This window comes from Salvelinus fontinalis, chromosome 11 (genome assembly GCF_029448725.1).
Source record: "Salvelinus fontinalis isolate EN_2023a chromosome 11, ASM2944872v1, whole genome shotgun sequence".
Lineage (NCBI taxonomy): Eukaryota > Metazoa > Chordata > Actinopteri > Salmoniformes > Salmonidae > Salvelinus > Salvelinus fontinalis.
In genome coordinates this window covers 35,700,706-35,720,220 of record NC_074675.1, presented here as the reverse complement: position 1 = coordinate 35,720,220, position 19,515 = coordinate 35,700,706, and the positions used below count along the sequence as shown (strand labels likewise).

Sequence of the window (19,515 nt, the reverse complement as noted above, 5' to 3'; positions counted from 1 at the left end):
ATCAATCTTTAGGATGTCTTTAACATAAATCTTCAATAATGTTCCAACCGGAGAATTCCTTTGTCTTCAGAAATGCGATGGAACAGAGCTCGCTCTCATGTGAATGTGCATGGTCAGCGCATGTTCAGCTCATGGCTTACTCTTACCTTACTCAATACCCTCTCATTCAGCCCCACTTCACAGTAGAAGCATCCAACAAGGTTCTAAAGACTGTTGACATCTAGTGGAAGCCTTAGGAAGTGAAACATGACCAATATCCCACTGTATCTTCAATAGAGAATGAGTTGAAAAACGACCAACCTCACATTTCCCACTTCCTGGTTGGATTTCTTCTCAGGTTTTTGCCTGCCATATGAGTTATGTTATACTCACTTTATACTCACAGACATCATTCAAACAGTTTTAGAAACTGCAGAGTGTTTTCTATCCAAACATAATACTTTTATGCATATATTAGCAACTGGGACTGAGTAGCAGGCAGTTTACTCTGGGCACCTTATTCATCCAAGCTACTCAATACTGCACCCAGCCATAAGAAGATAATTCACTACAATTACCCCTAATAGTTTTAACGGGCTTAGATAGTCCAGTATTTATGTATCACACACACTAATGGTTTGAATGGTGTAGATAGGCTTGAGTTTACATAAAGCTGTAATGCTTTGTGCTGCAATTCTCACAATTATGCAGTCCTCACCTTTATGGCCACATACACAAAACATACACACACACACACCCACACACACCCACACCCACACACACACCCCCACACACACACCCCCACACACACACCCCCACACACACACACACACACACACACACACACACACACACACACACACACACACACACACACACACACACACACACAATGCAATGTCTGATGAGACATATTCTCTCTGCATAACAGGACAATGGCATGTAACTTCCAGAACATGTGGACAAAGAGGGGAAGACAGTTAATAAACAGAACGAGTGTGTGTGTGTGTGTGTGTGTGTGTCTGTCTGTCTGTCTGTCTGTCTGTCTGTCTGTCTGTCTGTCTGTCTGTCTGTCTGTCTGTCTGTCTGTCTGTCTGTCTGTCTGTCTGTCTGTCTGTCTGTCTGTCTGTCTGTCTGTCTGTCTGTCTGTCTGTCTGTCTGTCTGTCTGTCTGTCTGTCTGTCTGTCTGTCTGTCTGTCTGTCTGTCTGTCTGTCTGTCTGTCTGTCTGTCTGTCTGTCTGTCTGTCTGTCTGTCTGTCTGTCTGTCTGTCTGTCTGTCTGTCTGTCTGTCTGTCTGTCTGTCTGTCTGTCTGTCTGTCTGTCTGTCTGTCTGTCTGTCTGTCTGTCTGTCTGTCTGTCTGTCTGTCTGTCTGTCTGTCTGTCTGTCTGTCTGTCTGTCTGTCTGTCTGTCTGTCTGTCTGTCTGTCTGTCTGTCTGTCTGTCTGTCTGTCTGTCTGTCTGTCTGTCTGTCTGTCTGTCTGTCTGTCTGTCTGTCTGTCTGTCTGTCTGTCTGTGACTTCCTTTGGGATGTACCGTCAGAAGTTCCATAAATGTTAAACAACCCCTTAAATAGCTAATCAAGACCTCAAACAAAGGCTGACAGTCTGACTCGAGTCCAACTTGATGACTATGTTTGTTTGTGTGTGTGTGCCTGCCTGCCCGCCTGCCTGCCTGCAGTACGGCTGTGTATGTGTGTAGTGTATGTGTGCCCACTCTAATTCACCATAGAGTTGTTATTCCTGTCATGTTCTTTATCGTCCCTTGATGGAACGTTCAGGAGGGAGGGGATGTCATTTCCTCTGGTTACGACATAATTTCCTGTCGCCCTCTCTACCCACGATGCAGCAGTAATCCCTGACTGCTTAAAGCTATCGTTCAATCTGCTCCTTTTTCTTTTCTTCCCCACAAATCCTTCAGAAACACATGGCAGAGGTAGCTCTATGAATAGGAATACAGTAAAGCAGATGAAATCAAGCAGTATATCCTATGCTTCTCTTACTTTACCATTTAGACTAGTGCACCTCCCGGGTGGCGCAGTGGTCTAGGGCACTGCATCGCAGTGCTAGCTGCGCCACCAGAGTCTCTGGGTTCGCGCCCAGGCTGGGTTGGGTTCGCGCCCAGGCTCTGTCGCAGCCGGCCGCAACCGGGAGGTCCGTGGGGCGACGCACAATTGGCATAGCGTCGTCCGGGTTAGGGAGGGTTTGGCCGGTAGGGATATCCTTGTCTCAGTATGTAAAATGTAATAGAATGTATGCACTCTACTGTAAGTCGCTCTGGATAAGAGCGTCTGCTAAATGACTAAAAATGTAAAAATGTAATGTAAAATGCAATTATAGAATAGATTCAGCTTCAGTAGGCCTACTTCTTAAGATGTAAATAATGTAGCAACTGGTATATGTCGGGTAAATTAACCAAAATATGACTTGTATTGATGATAATACTATTTACTTAACAGAAATTAGTAATCACTCATTTCTGTCTCCTTTCCTCTCCGACCTCCCCTCTCTTCACCTCTTTACAGTGATCTGTCTATCCAGTGGAACCAGCTCTCCAGACACTACTCTACAGACAGAAGCAGTTCCCTAGGTAGCATGGACAGCCTTGACCCTCCTAGCAGCCAAGTGTACTACGATTCCCATAATTCCCCAGTGGACCCGGCCATCTTCAACAATAAGAGAGACTATGATTACAACAGTTCACCAGTGGACCCTGCTATTTTCAACAATAAAAGAGACTCTGCCTATAGCTCTTTCTCAGCTAGTTCTAATATGTCAGACTATACTGTCTCATTAAGGCCCGGTGAGGCCTGTTCTATGGAGAATATCCTCCGGAACCTTGGGCCAGGGGGACCCGCCTGCCGGGTTTATGCCTGTGGCAATGCACCATCTGTGGGGACGGAGTCAGGCGAGGCCCATGATGAGACCAGTACCTCAGCCGTACTACTAAAGTCGAGGTCACTGACCAGGCCAAGAGTGAGGCAGCCGGAAGCGAAGGAGAGACCATCTTCGTACTGTTTTGAAGAGGAGGGGAGAGGGGAGAGGGGTGGAGGAGGAGGGAAAAGGGAGGCTTCAATTCCCCCCCTTCCCCCAACCAGGAAGGACAGTTTTAGGGCCACGAGAGGTCGCTTGGGGATTACAGATGTCAAAGATCAACGATGCATCTCTGCCCCCGTCGGAATTCCCAGCCTCTTCCGTTGCCATGCCGAGGACGATGACGACAATCCTCAGAACGTTCCTGGTGTTTCGGTTATTCCCAGATGGAATGGCTATCCCGCTCTTTGCAAGGCGTCAAAGGCAGAGGGAGACATGGGAAATGGGAAAAGGGTTGGGGTTGGGAATTTTAAAGGAGATTCTTTGGAGCAATACTACACCCTCATCTCCAAAAAAAAAGATTCCTTTCTGTATAAGAACTCAGAGATCCAGGAGATCCACTCAGACTCCCTCCACCTCTCTGCCCTAGAGAGAAGCTCCTCTTCCTCCATCCCCGGCTCCAGCTCCCTACCTCCAGACAGCTCCATAGATCCAGACCCCCCAGGTGAAACCAACCACCTCCTCCCCCAGAACAAGCACTGCTCATCAGGTCTCTACAGACAAAGCGTCCCTGAGAAACTCTTATCGCAGCTACGTCATCTAGAGTTTTCCAGTGACCCTTCGGACCATAGCTCCGTCTCCCCCTCCAGCTCCCAGTGGTCTCACTCCCCCCTTAACCCCCCCAGGGAGGACCTAGGAGGGGATATAGGGAGTCATGACGCCTCCCTCCTCCTCCTCCAGCAGAGCCAGGGGGAGTGGGAAGGAAGGAGTCAATGCTCTACCCCAGGATTGGTGGACATTGATGGAATTGGGGAGGCAGGACAGGTGAGTGTGGTGGTTTGGGAGAGTAGGGAGGTGGTGGCGGCTGCTGGTAATCTCCTCTCCCCCATCCAGGTCCAACACCCCTGGGGTAGGCCGGTGAATGTTCCAGGGTCAGGGGAGCCCTCTGGAGATTGTACACAGGGAGAGGTGAGCTCTGAGCGGATATGGGAGACCGACTTTGGGCCTCTCAGTGCTGCAGCCAGTGTTGACAGCCTACTGGAGGGAAGTCATAGAGGAGGAGGAGGAGGAAGAAGGGATGATAATGAAGGAGAGGTGCTGATGAAGAAACCCAGGAGTCACCGTTCGTCCCGGGCACGCCGTCGCAGCGAACGCTTCGCCACGAACCTCCGTAACGAGATCCAGCACAAGAAGGCCCAGCTGTCCAAGAGTAAAGGCCCAGGAGGGTTGCTCTACAGCGGGGAGACAGTTGAGGAAGAAGAAGGTCCAGACCTGGAAATCCAGGACCTCCAGAGGAAAGAGGCTGAGGACGTCGATCCGCCTGCCAAGGAGAGCAGCTCCCAATGTGTGTACACCTCTTCCGACATCAGCCTCTCAGCTCCAGCTCCTGGAGGTCTGAACAGACTATCCTCTTCTTCCACCCTCCAGCTCCACCAGCCGTCCCTAGCCCCAGTTTCTGCTCTACAACCCCCCAGGGATGAAGAACCTGAACCACCAGGGAACCAAGACCAAGCTACAGACTCATCCAGGGCATGCCAGAGGTCCGACCCAACCTTGCCCAGCTGGGGTATGGGTAGCCAGGTTGTGGAGGAGCTAGCTCCAGCTGGTAAGTCCCGCCGATGGAGATGGACACCCGAACATAAACTCCAACCAGAAATTGACACTGACCGACGGGGGGAGAGGGTCGGAGTGGCCTTGGGAGTGTCAGGACGAGGAAGGTCATCCTCTGCCTCCTCTTCTTCTTCCACCACTTGTTCTTCCCACACTGAGGAGTCTGATATTCTACCTTTCGCGGACCGCTGTAAGTTCTTTGAGGAGACAAGCAGGAGTATATTGGTGTCAAATTTGCCTGGTCTGACGAGACGACGGCAGAGGCCAGATAGACATGAGAGGCAGCCTCATCTGTCGATGCTGGAGAACCAAGGAGGGGGCTATGGACAGGGACAAGCCCAGAGGAGGTACTCCTACCAGGGTGGATTCGAGCGAGAAAGTCCCCTTTTGATTAGTACCATGGAGGCCCGGAGACAATCGGTTAGTGGGAACAGGGAGAGAGAAAATGAGAGGGAGAGAGAGAAGGAGAGGGAAAAAGAGAGGGAGATGGAAAGGGAGGAAAGAGCAAGAGAGAGGGAGAGGGAAAGGGAGGAGAGGGCGACAGAGAGGGAGAGGTTGTTGGAGAGGGAGGAAATGGTAAGGGAGAGGGAAAGAGAAGAGAGGGCCAGCGAGAGGGAGATGGCACTTGAGGAAGAGAGACAAAGTGAGGAAAGGGCTAGACTGAGAGAGCTGGAGATGGAGATGGAGAGGGAAAGGGAGATAGAGAGGGAACAAGATAGTGAGATGGAGAAAGAGAGACAAAGTGAGAGGGAGATAAAGTCACTCAGTTCAGCTCAAGATCTCTTTGCCAGTCAATCCCAACCCCATGCCTATTCCCAGCCCCACTCCTACTCCCGTCCCCAAACCCAGATCGAGGCCCCTCGTTCAGCCTTCCACCCGGTCAACACCGCTCTCCTCCAGGATAACCAGGCTCTTCACCAGGGGTATCCACCACAGAGCTACACACCAACAGAGGCAAGTATAGGTTACTGTTACACAATACCTAGACACACTCACACACACGTGCACACAGACACGCAAAGGTTGAATTCAGATTAAGGCCTTTGGTTCAACGCCAAGGTTTTATACAGTATCTGGAGATGTCGAATAGTGTTTAACGGGTCCAGATCTGAATGAGGATGTACTATCTTGAAGCTTGCTTGGCCTTGCCTAAAGCACCCTAAGGGAGGAGGATGGTTGGCCAATACAAGAGGATATAAAGACACACACACACACACTGGAGGGGTTTCATCAACCGATTCCAGTCGTTGAGATGGGAACTGAGTAGTGCATTTTATTATTCATCTCTTGTCACTCACTCACACTAGTTAGCCGTCTGTCCTCCAAGTTGAGTTTTGGAAAAAGGTTTCATATTTTACACATTGAAAGGTTCTAAAAGGGTTCCATTGTTCTAATAGTTCCTCCTCTTTGTTCCAGAAGCTTACATTTCCCACATTATCATCACTTATATAACTTTTTAAAGTAGGTACTGAGCGTTGGTGTCAACGAGCATTATTCTTTAAAGCGGATCCTTGGGCGAGCAAGCGACATTCCTGCTTCTCTCCCTGTCCTCCTGTGAATAACTTGGCCGATGTGTTCCACAGGCGTATCCTGCTGCGTCTCGGCCGTTACCGTGGGAACAGACACAGATCAACAGGAAGTTCAGCCTGACCGAGAGGTATGTCATTTCCTATCCAACCTCCTGTCTCTGTGTGCCCCCCAAATGGCAACCTATTCTCTGTGGGCTCTGGTCAAAAGTAGTGCACTATGTGAAATATAGGGTACCATTTTGGACGCAGAATGTGTCTCTACACTCCGCTTTTAGAGAAAGAAATAAAAAAAGAAATAGACAAAGAAATAAAGAATGGGTCCCAGTAGACTTCCTTTTTGGCCTGATTGCTCTCTCTCTCTCACTCTCCCTCTCTCTCTCTGTCCTGTGGATTCTGGTCAAAAGTAGTGCACTATGTAAAATATAGGGTACCATTTGGGATGCAACATCTGTCTCTACACTCCGCTTTAAGAGAAAGAAACAAAAATAGACAACGAAAAAAATAATGGATCCCAGTAGACTTCTTCTTTGGCCAAACAATCAGTTCTCTTTTTTTGCTCTACCCCCCCCCCCCCCCCCCCCCCTCTCTCCATCTCTCCCTCTCTCCATCTCTCAGGGACTACCCCCGGTACAGACGTGATTCATCCACCGGGCCACCAAATTGTGCTATAACAGTAACACCTGACTACCACCACCACCAGCAAGTCTCCCAAAGTGGGGGTTGTTGGAATGGCTTGCTGTCTGCCTGTAGTATGGACGAGGAGGACCATCACCAGACGTCTATGGTGGTTAACCCCACATCATATTCATCTTCATCACTACTACGAAGCAGGGCCATGTCCGAGAACGATCTACACTTTGGCTCTACCTACCGCCGTATTTCACCCTCGGTTGCTATGGCGACACCACTGTCTGAGCTGGAGGAGGGAGGCGGGATCGAAGGGGGAAGAGTGGGAGGAATTAGGGGAGCGGCTAACAAAAATAAGACTCTACCCCCTCCGAGGCCACCTCCCCCCAAATGGGAGCAGTTCCACCGCAGGAGAGCCTCCCACCACACCCTCATCGCCTCTCCTCTCTTCTCCACTTCTGTTTCTTCATCCGTCCATCCATTGGTAAACCCCACCCCCCCTCCTCTCCCTCTCATACCACCAGAGGGTTCCACCTCTCACCCTTCATCTCACCCCTGTCACCCCGAAAAGAGTGAAATGACGCGTCAGCGCTCCTACAGCCTCCCGCCCCAGAGGGAGGAGCTAGAGGGGTGCCAGCGCTGCATCAGAAGCCAAGTCCAGGAATGGCGCTTTTCCCAGGCTCCGCCTAGTCCAGGGTTCACACACACGGCCTTCCGGCCGGTGGCCCCGCCCCAAAGAGATAAAGACACTCCCCCTCGCTACAACGACACACTGCCGCCGTCAGAAAGCTGTGTCAGGTGAGATGGAGACTTAGAGGCACGACACACAAATGTGTCAGCACTTATACTACTCACTACTCTACAGAGTGTCTCTATGTGGGTTTCTGCATGTGAAACACTATGTAGTCAGAGCCATTTACACATCTTATTATATTACTATTATTAAAAAAGCGGAGCCAGTTCAGAAGGGAAACCCGAGTCTGGTGGCGTCAGCTGATTGCATCAGCGGACATTGCACCAATTTGATTCACACTACTTACATGCGGTCTATTTAAGTTGACCAGTTCTACACATGCTTCCTCAATGCCGGATGTCATGTGCTGGTGTCTCTTGCTGCCGTTGGTGCTGTAACTAGCGGTTACTCGCTATGCTTGCTGTTTCCGATATCCCACCACCGCCCCCAGCATCCACCTGTCTGGGTTCTGTGTTTCTTCCTTCAGGGGATTTGACATTGCATAGTGCTCACTGCCTATAGATATATTATCATCTTCATATGACGCTTCGCTCTGGCAGTGAGCTACCCTGAAGGAGCAGAATCAAGACTATGCATTATCTTTTCTAATAAATGGTTAAATGTACATCTGGTGTTTCCTTTCTGAATTATTATTATATCACCTCCACTTAGTAACACACACCTGTTTAACTGTATATTATATGTCCTTCTGCAGGTTGTACAACATGGTTGACCAAGATTGTCCTGCTGTATTGAAGCCTATCTCTCATAGACAGCAGAGGGCCAGGGCTGAGTGGGAGAGAACTCCGTCTCCCAGAGTGCATAGCGTCTCAGGTCAACTCACCATAGAGAATGGCGTTATCTCACCAGAGTCCTACTTCGCTATGAGCTATGAACAACAACAACAGTTACAGCAGAATAGAAGATTGCACAATCACCCCCACAACAATAACAACAGTAAGTAACGCCATACAATTCTGTAAAGCACTTTGTGACAACTCCTGTAAAAATTTGTTTTGTAAATTATGATTCAGTGATTAATTGATTGATTCCCATTCCAGAGACGGAATTGGAACAAGAATTATTGGAACTGGAACCGGAATCCGATTTTGGCCCGAGCCCCGCCCAGAGCTTGGAACAGGAAGTGGACATCCCCATGGAAACGGACATTGACGACTCCCAGGAGGAGGGGCTTCCAGAGGATGAAGAGCCAATCAGGACAGAGCTACAATGTTTCGCCCTGCCCGTCACGGTGTGTAACATGCCTCACTGTGCTGCTAGGGTGTAGGGTGAAGTTGCCCGTAAGGTCAGGATATGGGGAGGGGAGTTTAATGCTAGATCTGTACCTAGGGGAACCTTCACCCCGCAGCTTGATGCTAACCTATATAACTATATTGGACTCAAACTAGTGAACCTCTGCTTTGCAAACAAACGTGACCACCCGCTTGACAACTTACTGGCCAGTTGCGCCACCAGAAAGCTAGCACTTTGGCGAAGCGAGTTGAGACATCTCAAGGCATTTAAGCTGTGGAGTGAGCTTACCGGTACAATCTTATCTCCGTTGCAGGTGCTGGAGACCGACATCGACACGATCCCTGATCAGGAGGCCTTGCCAGCGGGTAGGATGACAGTGGAGAATGGGTCTCTGGATGGAGAAATGGAGGACCAGGGGATGAGGACCAGAGAGGAACTCATGGAGGAGCTGTTTCCCCAGAGCATTGAGGGCGAGGCAGGCACAGAGAGCTGGAGAAAGGCCTACCGTAGCCCCAACCTGGAGCACAATACAGACAGCCTGGATAGGTGAGTGCGTGTGTGGGTTGTGTATTTCATATTTATATGGTATACACATATCATAAAATTCACAATTAACTGCATTTACGTAGCACGTTCCATTAGATTCTCAAATTCCACAAATAACTTAACATTGTCGGGGGGTATCACATCTAGCACATTTTTTTAATTTTTTACATAGATCCTGAATTGAGTCAACTCTAACCTTACCTCTCTCTTTTCCTCTCCTCCTCCTTTATCCAGGCGTTCTGGTGCCAGCTCCAGTTGTTCGTCCTACTACTCTACCTCAGCAGCCAAAGCTCAGCTCCTCACTCAGATGAAGGACTACTGCTCAGACACTAGAGACACTGATGATGACGATGAGGAACTGTCTTACAAGGTACACACACAACACCCGTGTGCACTCTTTTATGATAAATCCTAGCTTGTATACTAAACACACACACACACACACACACACACACACACACACACACACACACACACACACACACACACACACACACACACACACAGGATCGAAGATGACTGTAACTGACTTTGCTCTCTGTAACACTCTCTACCTACCCTTCCTTTACTACCCCCCCCGTCTCCCCCTTTACAGAGACAGTTGATGGAGAGTCTACGTAAGAAGCTGGGAATTCTGAGAGAGGCACAGAGAGGTCTACAGGAGGATATACGGGCTAACGCACAGCTGGGAGAGGAGGTGTGTATAGTACACACACACATATACAGTGCATTCGGAAGGTAATTAGACCCCTTGACTTCTTCCACATTTTGGTACGTTACAGCCTTATTCTAAAATGAATTAAATCGTTTTTTTCACTCATCAATATACACACATTACCCCATAATGACAAAGCAAAAACTGTTTTTTTAATATATACTTTTGCTAATTTATTCAAAATAAAAATATTAAAAAATCACATTTTCTTAAGTATTCAGACCCTTTACTCAGTACCTTGTTGAAGCACATTTTGCAGCGATTACATCCTCGACTCTTGGGGATGACGCTACAAGCTTGGCACACCTATATTTGGGGAGTTTCTCCCATTCTTCTCTGCAGATCCTCTCAAGCTCTGTCAGGTTGGATGGGGAACGTCGCTGCACAGCTGTTTTCAGGTTCCTCCAGAGATGTTCGAACAGGTTCAAGTCCGGGCTCTGGCTGGGCCACTCAATACATTCAGAGACTTGTCCTAAAGCCTCTCATACCTCTCGTGCCTCTCCTCTCCTCCCCCAGTCCCTGATGCCTAAAGATCCCCACAGCATGATGCTGCCACCATAATGCTTCACCGTAGGGAGGGTTTCAGGTTTCCTCCAAAACACTTGGCATTCAGGCCAAGGAGTTCAGTCTTGGTTTCATCAGACCAGAGAATCTTGTTTCTTGTTTCTCATGGTCCGAGAGTCCTTTAGGTAACCTTTAGGTAACTACAAGTGGGCTGTGATGTGCCTTTTACTGAGGAGTGGCTTCTGCCTGGACACTACCATGGAGTGCTGCAGAGATGGTTGTCCTTCCAGAAGGTTCTCCCATCTCAACAGAGAAACTCTAGAGCTCTGTCAGAGTGACAATCGGGTTCTGAGTCACCTCCCAGACCAAGGCCATAAGATCTAACTCTCCTCTTCTCCCCTCTAGGTTGAGAGCCTGGTGCTAGCGTTCTGTAAGCCCAATGAGGTGGATAAGTTCAGGATGTTTATCGGGGATATGGATAAGGTGGTCAGTCTGCTTCTGTCTCTCTCCGGACGGCTACTTAGGGTTGAGAGCTCACTGGACAACCTGGAGGTCGAGACTGCACACTATGAGAGGGTGAGGAAAGAAATAATAAGAAAAAGTACAACCTTAAAACAAACTCTGTTCTCGCTCTCACCCCTCCCTCCCCTCCCTACCTCCATAGCTCCCCCTCCTGGAGAAGAAGCGTCAGCTCCTGGTGCAGCTGTCAGAGGCCCAGGACCTCAAAGAACATGTGGACCGACGGGAGCAGGTTGTGGGAAGGGTGCTAAGGCGATGCCTCTCCCCAGAACAGGTACACACGCACACACACACTGTCTTCGCACTGCTCCAACCATTCCAACTTCCAACCTCTGTGTGTGGTGTGTTTTCTTTCTGAAGGGTTGGGATAAAGCAGAAGTGAAATGCGTGTTGGACCATGTGTACAATTGGGCAGTAAAGTCATCTTTATCTTCTTGATCCACAGCACCGTGACTACAGTCATTACGTCAAGATGAAGGCAGCATTGCTGGTGGAACAGAGGCAGCTGGAGGACAAGATCAGGCTGGGAGAAGAGCAGCTAAGAGGGCTACGGGAGAGTCTCGGGATGGGATTAGGGATGTCCATGGGATATGGGCACTACTGAACCCCAACCAAGAGACCTGAAAGCTGGGCAGATGGATGGGGTATCGACACTATTGAGAGAAAGTGAACAAGGACAGTTAGAGCAGTTAAGAACCTTAATGGAGAGTCTGTGTTGGGGGTGTCCATGTTGATGGGGGTATGGACACTATTGAGAGAACTAACTCTAACTTAAAGGTGAATTTTGCTTTTTTTTTAAACAACTCTCTATTCCAGACACTTTTTTTTGCCATTTCACTTGTTTTTGAGAAACTTACCCCAACCAGTGATTCACTTCCTCATTGTTGTTGTGCAGTAAGGGGGCTCTGAAAAAACGGGGGGCTCTGAACAAACATGAACAAATGTTCCAAAAACACCCAAATACGTCCTTTTAGAAATGGAAACACTCTGAGTATAGTGATGCAGGTCTTTAGATGTTGTACATGTGAAATTGTGTCATTCCGAACTTTATCCATAACGTTATATTCCATTTTGTGTGGAAATGAATTTCTGGTTGGGCAACGTTTCTCAAAATCGCAAAAAAAGTGTATTGACCCTTCTATGACATGCCATTTACATCCAAATAATATTTGATTGTAAAAAAGCAAATTTCTCCTTTAAGGAAACTTTAGAGACGAGTTGATGGTGTTAGGGATGGGCTGGGGGATGTATGTGGGATTCATTCATTATTGAGTGAAAACCACCCTACCCAGGGAGACCCTAGAGTGGGGTACGTTAGGATGGGGGGTGGGGTATGGACACTATTGAGAGAGAACCAACCCAACCTAAGGAGAGCCTGGAGAGCTATGGTAGAGTTTAGGGTTAGGGGTAGAGCTGAGGGATGTCCATGAAGTATGGGAACTGTAGGGAGACAGCCAACCCACACATGGAGGCCCTAGAGTTGGGTAAATAGGGACGGGGTTAGAGTTGGGGATGGGGTATGGGCACTACTTCCTAAAACACCAGTACTTTTCCTGACACCAACATCTACACTGTGTTAAACAGAGGTGGCCATTAAAACCACACAAGACAATTCATTAAGGCTGCACTTGGCAGTATTTGTCCATTTAAGAAATACACACCTACTCTTTGGTGTTAGACACACTGGTACACCCAAGAGTAACAACTATCTTTCACTTACCAACTGTAACCTCACAATCGCATACTCCATGCACTACAAAACGAGGCCAAAGAATAAGTTGTTGTTTAGTGTGTGTGTTACTGAACAAGACTGGGGAAAGTATTTATTTATTTATAACTCTGTTGAGCAATACTGACAGGGAGAATTTGGGGTGCTAGACGAGAGTATTTTCATGAAACTGTTGGGGAGTGCATTGAATACTTAGAAATGGATAGAAGGTGCATGTGCCATAAAGCTGCCCATGTTATCACATAAAACATTATTGTGAAGAAAAGCCCTCTATCCAAATCTATGATTGCATATAATCCTATTACAGTAATATGTCCAGAAATGGAGAGAGACAGCTGCTTCTCTCCACTCTCATAAAACACTATACTAGCCTGAGTGCCAGTCTGTTTGTGCTAGCATGCAAACTCCTTAACGCTTATTGTCATGCCAAACATGTTTGGCTTGACCATGACAGCGATGGAGTTTGCCAAGAGCGCAAACTGATTTCGGGCCTGGAAAACCCTATACTCCATAACTGCATCACATCACTGCATTGACACCTCCTTAACACTACACTACCACACTATCACACCACGCCTTAGATTGTGTATATTGGTGTAGGGTGAAGTTTCCCCTAGACACTGATCCTGGGTCAGTTTTGCATTTCCCCCACTGGTTAAGGTTAAAATAGGGGGTGGGGAAGCTGATCCTAGGAAATTTCACCCCGGAGCCCTAAAATTACCACACCATGTCTTACAGTGTGTCTATGCATTCATTACTATTGTGTATATTGAATGTTGTGTATAGAAGTGATATTCATGTGTTATAACTGGAATCCATCATTGTAGTGTAAATATGTCATGAGAAGTTATGTCGTTTTAATATATACGTCATATGGCATATAATCGTCATATGGCAAAGTTCATCCTAATACAATACGTGCCAATAAAATAAAATAAACTTTGTTTTTATTACATTTTGGGGGATTTTTTGGGGGCACGTATTGTATTAGGATGAACTTTGCCATATGACGTATATATGCCATATGACGTGTATATATATATATATATAAATGACATAACTTTTCATTTATATATATATATATATTATTGGCTGTTTGACCAAAAACATGCATGAGACCATATATTTTTATTTTTGCAAGACAGCTATGTCTTACTATACTTGTGAGGACTTTTTGGGGACCAACGATTCCCATTCAAAATCCTATTTTCCTTAAACCTAACCTTAACCCCTAATCCTAACCCCTAATCCTAAAATAGCCTTTTTATAAATGAGGACTGGCAAAATATCCTCACTTCCTTGAATTCTAGTTGGTTTACTATTCTTGTGAGGACTTCTGGTACTCACAAGTATAGGAAAACGTGTGCACACACACTCGCACAGATACACACACAAGTGCCTTCGGAAAGTATTCAGACCCCTTGACTTTTTCCACTTTTTGTTATGTTACAGCCTTATACTAAAATTTATTAAATAAGAAAAAATCCTCAGCAATCTACACACAATACCCCATAATGACATTTATCAAAATTAAAAACAGAAATACCTTATTTATGTAATTATTCAGACCCTTTGCTATGAGACTCGGAGTTGAGTGCAGGTGCATCTTGTTTCCATTGATCATCCTTGAGCTGTTTCTACATCTTGATTGGAGTTCACCTGTGGTAAATTCAATTGATTGGACATGATTTGAAAAGGCACACACCTGTCTATATAAGGTCCCATAGTTGACAGTGCATGTCAGAGCAAAAAACAAGCCATGAGGTCAAAGGAATTGTCCGTAGAGCTCCGAGACAGAATTGTGTCGAGGCACAGATCTGGGGAAGGGTACGAAAAAATGTCTGCAGCATTGAAGGTCCCCAAGAACACAGTGGCCTCCATCATTCTTAAATGGAAGGAGTTTGAAGCCAACAAGACTCTCCCTAGGGCCAAACTGAAGTTCTGTGGGAGAAGGGCCTTGGTCAGGGAGGTGACCAAGATCCCATTGGTCACTCTGGCAGACCTCTAGTTCCTCTGTGGAGAGGAACTCCAATACCTGCAGCACTCCACCAATCAGACAGAAGCCACTCCTCAGTGAAAGGCACATGACAGCCCACTTGGAGTTTACCAAAAGGCACCTAAAGACTCTCAGACCATGAGAATCATGAAGCCAAGATTGAACTCTTTGTGCTGAATGCCAAGCGTGATATCTGGACGAAAACCTGGTGCCATCCCTGGTGGTGGCAGCATCATGCTGCCATGATGCTGGATGTTTTTCAGCAGCAGGGACTGGGAGACTAGTCAGGATTGAGGGAAATATGAACAGCGCAAATTACAGAGAGATCCTTGTTGAAAACCTGCTCCAGAGCACTCAGGACCTCAGACTGGGGGCGAAGGTTCACCTTCCAAAACGTAAACAACCCTAAGCACACAGCCAAGACAAAGGAGGAGTGGCTTCGGGACAGATCTCTGGCTGGACCACTCAAGATGTCCTTGAGTGGTCCAGCCAAAGCCCGGACTTGAATCCGATCTAACATCTCTGGGAGAGATGTTCAATCGCTGTGCAGCGATGCTCCCCATCCAACCTGACAGAGCTTGAGAGGATTTTTTAGAGAAGAATGGGAAGAACTCTCCAAATACAGGTGTGCCAAGCTTGTAGCGTCATACCCAAGAAGACTCAAGGGTGTAATTGCTGCCAAAGGTGCTTCAACAATGTATTGAGTAAAGGGTCTGAATACTTATGTAAATGCGATATTTCATTTATTTATTTTTTGCAAAAATGTCTAAAACAGTTTTTTGCTTCGTTATTTTGAGCTATTTTGGGTAGATTGAGGGGAAAAAACAATTGAATCGATTTTAGAATAAGGCTGCAACGTAACAAAATGTGTAAAAGGTCAAGGGGTCTGAATACTTTCGGAATGCACAGTATGTGTGTATTTATTTATTTTTTTACATTTTTGTTTACTGTATTCCTTACATAGTGCACTACTGGAAACGATGGGTTGGGACCAATTAAGGGGTCCCAAGCTTCCACACAAGTAAGCTAAACTTCCACAGGTTAAAAAAAAAATCCACTTAGTCATGCATTCAATGGGAAATTTAAGTGAAAATGTTACTCTTGGGGGGAGGTTAGGATTCACTCCTAATTCTAGACTTATACTGCTGTGTATTTTCTGATATGTATTTTTTATTAGATTTATTGCAAAAATCTTTTAGTAAAAAACAAGTGAGACGAGTACCATAATTAATAATACTATTTTAAACTACCGTGTGTTTATGAGTCGGGATTTGTGTAGTGTCTGTGTGTGTTCATGGGCTGTGATTTATTTTATGTCCTCTTGGGTAAAGCTTTGTTTATGTTTCATTTAGCGTAACATTTCATTCACTTTGTAGTAATAGTTAGGTAAACAGAGCTGAAATGAAGAATAGCAGAAGAAAGAGGGAATGAGAAACTGTGTGAGTGTGTGTGTCTGTGCGTGTGTAATAGTTAGGTAAACAGTGCATACAGCAAATGGAGGCTAACATATGAGCTGCCAGGTGGAACATTTAGACAAATAGTTTTTTTTTTATCTTAAGGGATTTGAGCTGTAATCTCTGGGTAAAGAGAATCACTGTTGTAAAAATGAATGATAGCAGGAGAGAAAGAGCCAGACAGTTTTTTGTGTGTGTGTGTGGGGAGGGGGGGTATGGACGTGAAGAATCACCATTAGAGTAGCAGGGTGTGCATTCCAGAGTTCAACCCAATTCTGCTCTTCTTGGCTAAAGAGAGAGACAAATAAATAAAAAGAGGGATAAAAGAAAGCATTCCCCCTGGACAAGTTTGACCCTTTATGGGAGGCAAGGTGGATAAATATTTATATTTTCTCAAATGTGGGCAGGCGATGGAGTGGAGCCAGAGAAAGGGAGGTAGAAGAGGAAAGAGATAAAATTAGGTGAATGAAGGAGGGAGAAAAAGCTGATTTATACATCCATGGACACAGACATGAACCAGGCCTCGTGCATGCTTGCACACACACACTGTCTCTCGCTACCTCCATTTTTCTTCTACTCCTCTCCTATTTAAAGAAAGAAAAAGAAAGAAAGAAAGAAACACTAAACAGACCAAAGAAGTATCCTATGCAGGGACCACCAGACCATGGGAGAAGCTCAGTTGCATTTCCTTGACTCCTCGAGTCCTCTCTCCCGCCTCCTTCTCAAAACCCATTGAATGAGAAAGTCTTAATTCCCCAATGGGTTTTGAGAAGTAGGCAAGGAAAGAGAATGTGCAGAGTCAAGAAAATGCGATTGAGATTCTCCTCATGACCACAGAAGAAGAAGCCTACCATTCCCACAAGGTGTCACTGTAGCTTCTCTTACATTAAGAATGTGAATCAACAGCTATATTGGTACTAGGAGTACATATAAGTACGGATTTACAGTTTCCTTGAAGAAAAGTTGTCATGTTATCATATTCTCTGAGGTCATATTCAATACAGTCGAATATATTATTAAATGCAAATCAATAAATAATAAGGTCTACTAAGTTACAGGCTAGATGTGCCATTGACAACAGCATAATCAAATGTTATTTATAACAAGCATTTGCCAACAATTGTTTGCATGTTTGTTGTAAACCAGATACCGTGAAGAACTAACCTAATGTACTGACAAGATCCCTTTAGTAGACCTGACTAGACTAGAGGATCACAGATAAGCCAATCTGTTCCACTAACCCAATTCCTGCACTTTAGCTCTGACATTGACTGTATTTTCTGGCTGCTTGGAAACTCACAAAGACATCGGGGTCATTTTCATTAGGAACCAAATAGAAGAGAACAGGCTGAAACAGGGAGGGATTTACCTTAACCTGTGCAACAAGAAATGCAAAAAAATAAAGCAGACATTGAATATCCCTTTGAGCATTTTGAAGTTATTAATTACACTTTGGATCGTGTATCAATAAACCCAGTCACTACAAAGATACAGGCATCCTTCCTAACTCCGTTGCCTGAGTGGAAGGAAACTGCTCAGGGATTTTACCATTTGGCCAACGGTGACTTTAAAACAGTTACAGAGTTGAATAGCTGTGATAGGAGAAAACTGAGGATGGATACTAACCTAGTTGACAGAGTGAAAAAAAGGAAGCTTGTACAGAATAAACCAGTGGTGAAAAAAGTGCTCAGTTGTCATACTTGAGTAAAAGTAAAGATGCTTAATAGAAAATGACTCAAGTAAAAGTCACCCAGCAGAGTCACCCAGCAAAATACTACTTGAGTAAAAGTTTTAAATGTACTTAAGTACAGCGGTGGAAAAACAAATCAATTGTCATACTTGAGCAAAAGTTTAAAAAGTTCAAGTAATGTTATATCAAATTCCTTGTATTAAGCAAACCAGATGACTTAATTTTCTATTTTGATTTTTTTATATACGGACATCCAGGGACTCAGACATAATTTACAAACGCAATATTTGTGTTTTGTTATTCCGCCAGATCAGAGGCAGTAGGGATTTTGTTACGTTACAGCCTTATTTTAAAATGGATTAAAAAAAAAAAATCCTCAGCAATTTACACACAATACCCCATAGTGTCAAAGCAAAAAAACATTTTTTTAAACATTTTTGCAAATAAAAACAGATACCTTATTTACATAATAATGCAGAATGTTTTTGTTTTCTTGCGCCACAGACGACTATATCGATCCACTAATACAGGACTAGCAAAGGCCCAGTGCACACCTTTTGTAAGAAAGAACAATAAATACACTGCTCAAAAAAATAAAGGGAACACTTAAACAAGACAATGTAACTCCAAGTCAATCACACTTCTGTGAAATCAAACTGTCCACTTAGGAAGCAACACTGATTGACAATACATTTCACATGCTGTTGTGCAAATGGAATAGACAAAAGGTGGAAATTATAGGCAATTAGTAAGACACCCCCAAAAAAGGAGTGATTCTGCACGTTTGAGCAGACACATGCACATTTGTGGCCTGCTGGAGGTCATTTTGCAGGGCTCTGGCAGTGCACCTCCTGGCACAAAGGCGGAGGTAGCGGTCCTGCTGCTGGGTTGTTGCCCTCCTACGGCCTCCTCCACGTCTCCTGATGTACTGGCCTGTCTCCTGGTAGCGCCTCCATGCTCTGGATACTACGCTGACAGACACAGCAAACCTTTTTGCCACAGCCCGCATTGATGTGCCATCCTGGATGAGTTGCACTACCTGAGCCACTTGTGTGGGTTGTAGACTCCGTCTCATGCTACCACTAGAGTGAGAGCACCGCCAGCATTCAAAAGTGACCAAAACATCAGCCAGGAAGCATAGGAACTGAGAAGTGGTCTGTGGTCACCACCTGCAGAATCACTCCTTTTTTGGGGGTGTCTTGCTAATTGCCTATAATTTCCACCTTTTGTCTATTCCATTTGCACAACAGCATGTGAAATTTATTGTCAATCAGTGTTGCTTCCTAAGTGGACATTTTGATTTCACAGAAGTGTGATTGACTTGGAGTTACATTGTGTTGTTTAAGTGTTCCCTTTATTTTTTTGAGCAGTGTACTTGCATACTATTGTGTGTACAGATGAACGTGGTACATTCATGCATTTGGAAATTGCTCCCAAGGATGAACCAGACTTGTGGAGGTCTAAAAAAAAAAAATCTGAGGTCTTGGCTGATTTCTTTTGATTCTCCCATAATGTCAAGCAGAAAGAGACACTGATTTTGAAGGTAGGCCTTGAAATACATCCACAGGTACACCTCCAATTGACTCAAATGATGTCAATA

General features: G+C 45.6%; 1 protein-coding gene across 2 annotated transcripts in view; it reads left to right on the top strand.

Annotated features, from left to right (window-relative positions):
- shroom4 (shroom family member 4) overlaps positions 1–16,021 on the top strand; it is an 84,754-nt gene extending 68,733 nt beyond the window's left edge. For both annotated transcript variants that reach the window (XM_055938559.1, XM_055938560.1), the window contains 11 exons: positions 2,501–5,573; positions 6,203–6,276; positions 6,764–7,573; positions 8,224–8,465; positions 8,570–8,760; positions 9,076–9,308; positions 9,543–9,678; positions 9,904–10,005; positions 10,933–11,103; positions 11,192–11,320; positions 11,492–16,021. In XM_055938559.1, coding sequence (XP_055794534.1) covers positions 2,501–5,573; positions 6,203–6,276; positions 6,764–7,573; positions 8,224–8,465; positions 8,570–8,760; positions 9,076–9,308; positions 9,543–9,678; positions 9,904–10,005; positions 10,933–11,103; positions 11,192–11,320; positions 11,492–11,650 — 5,320 coding nt within the window. In that variant the 3' untranslated portion in view covers positions 11,651–16,021. The remainder of the gene's footprint in view (positions 1–2,500; positions 5,574–6,202; positions 6,277–6,763; positions 7,574–8,223; positions 8,466–8,569; positions 8,761–9,075; positions 9,309–9,542; positions 9,679–9,903; positions 10,006–10,932; positions 11,104–11,191; positions 11,321–11,491) is intronic.
- Positions 16,022–19,515: the final 3,494 nt, after the last annotated feature.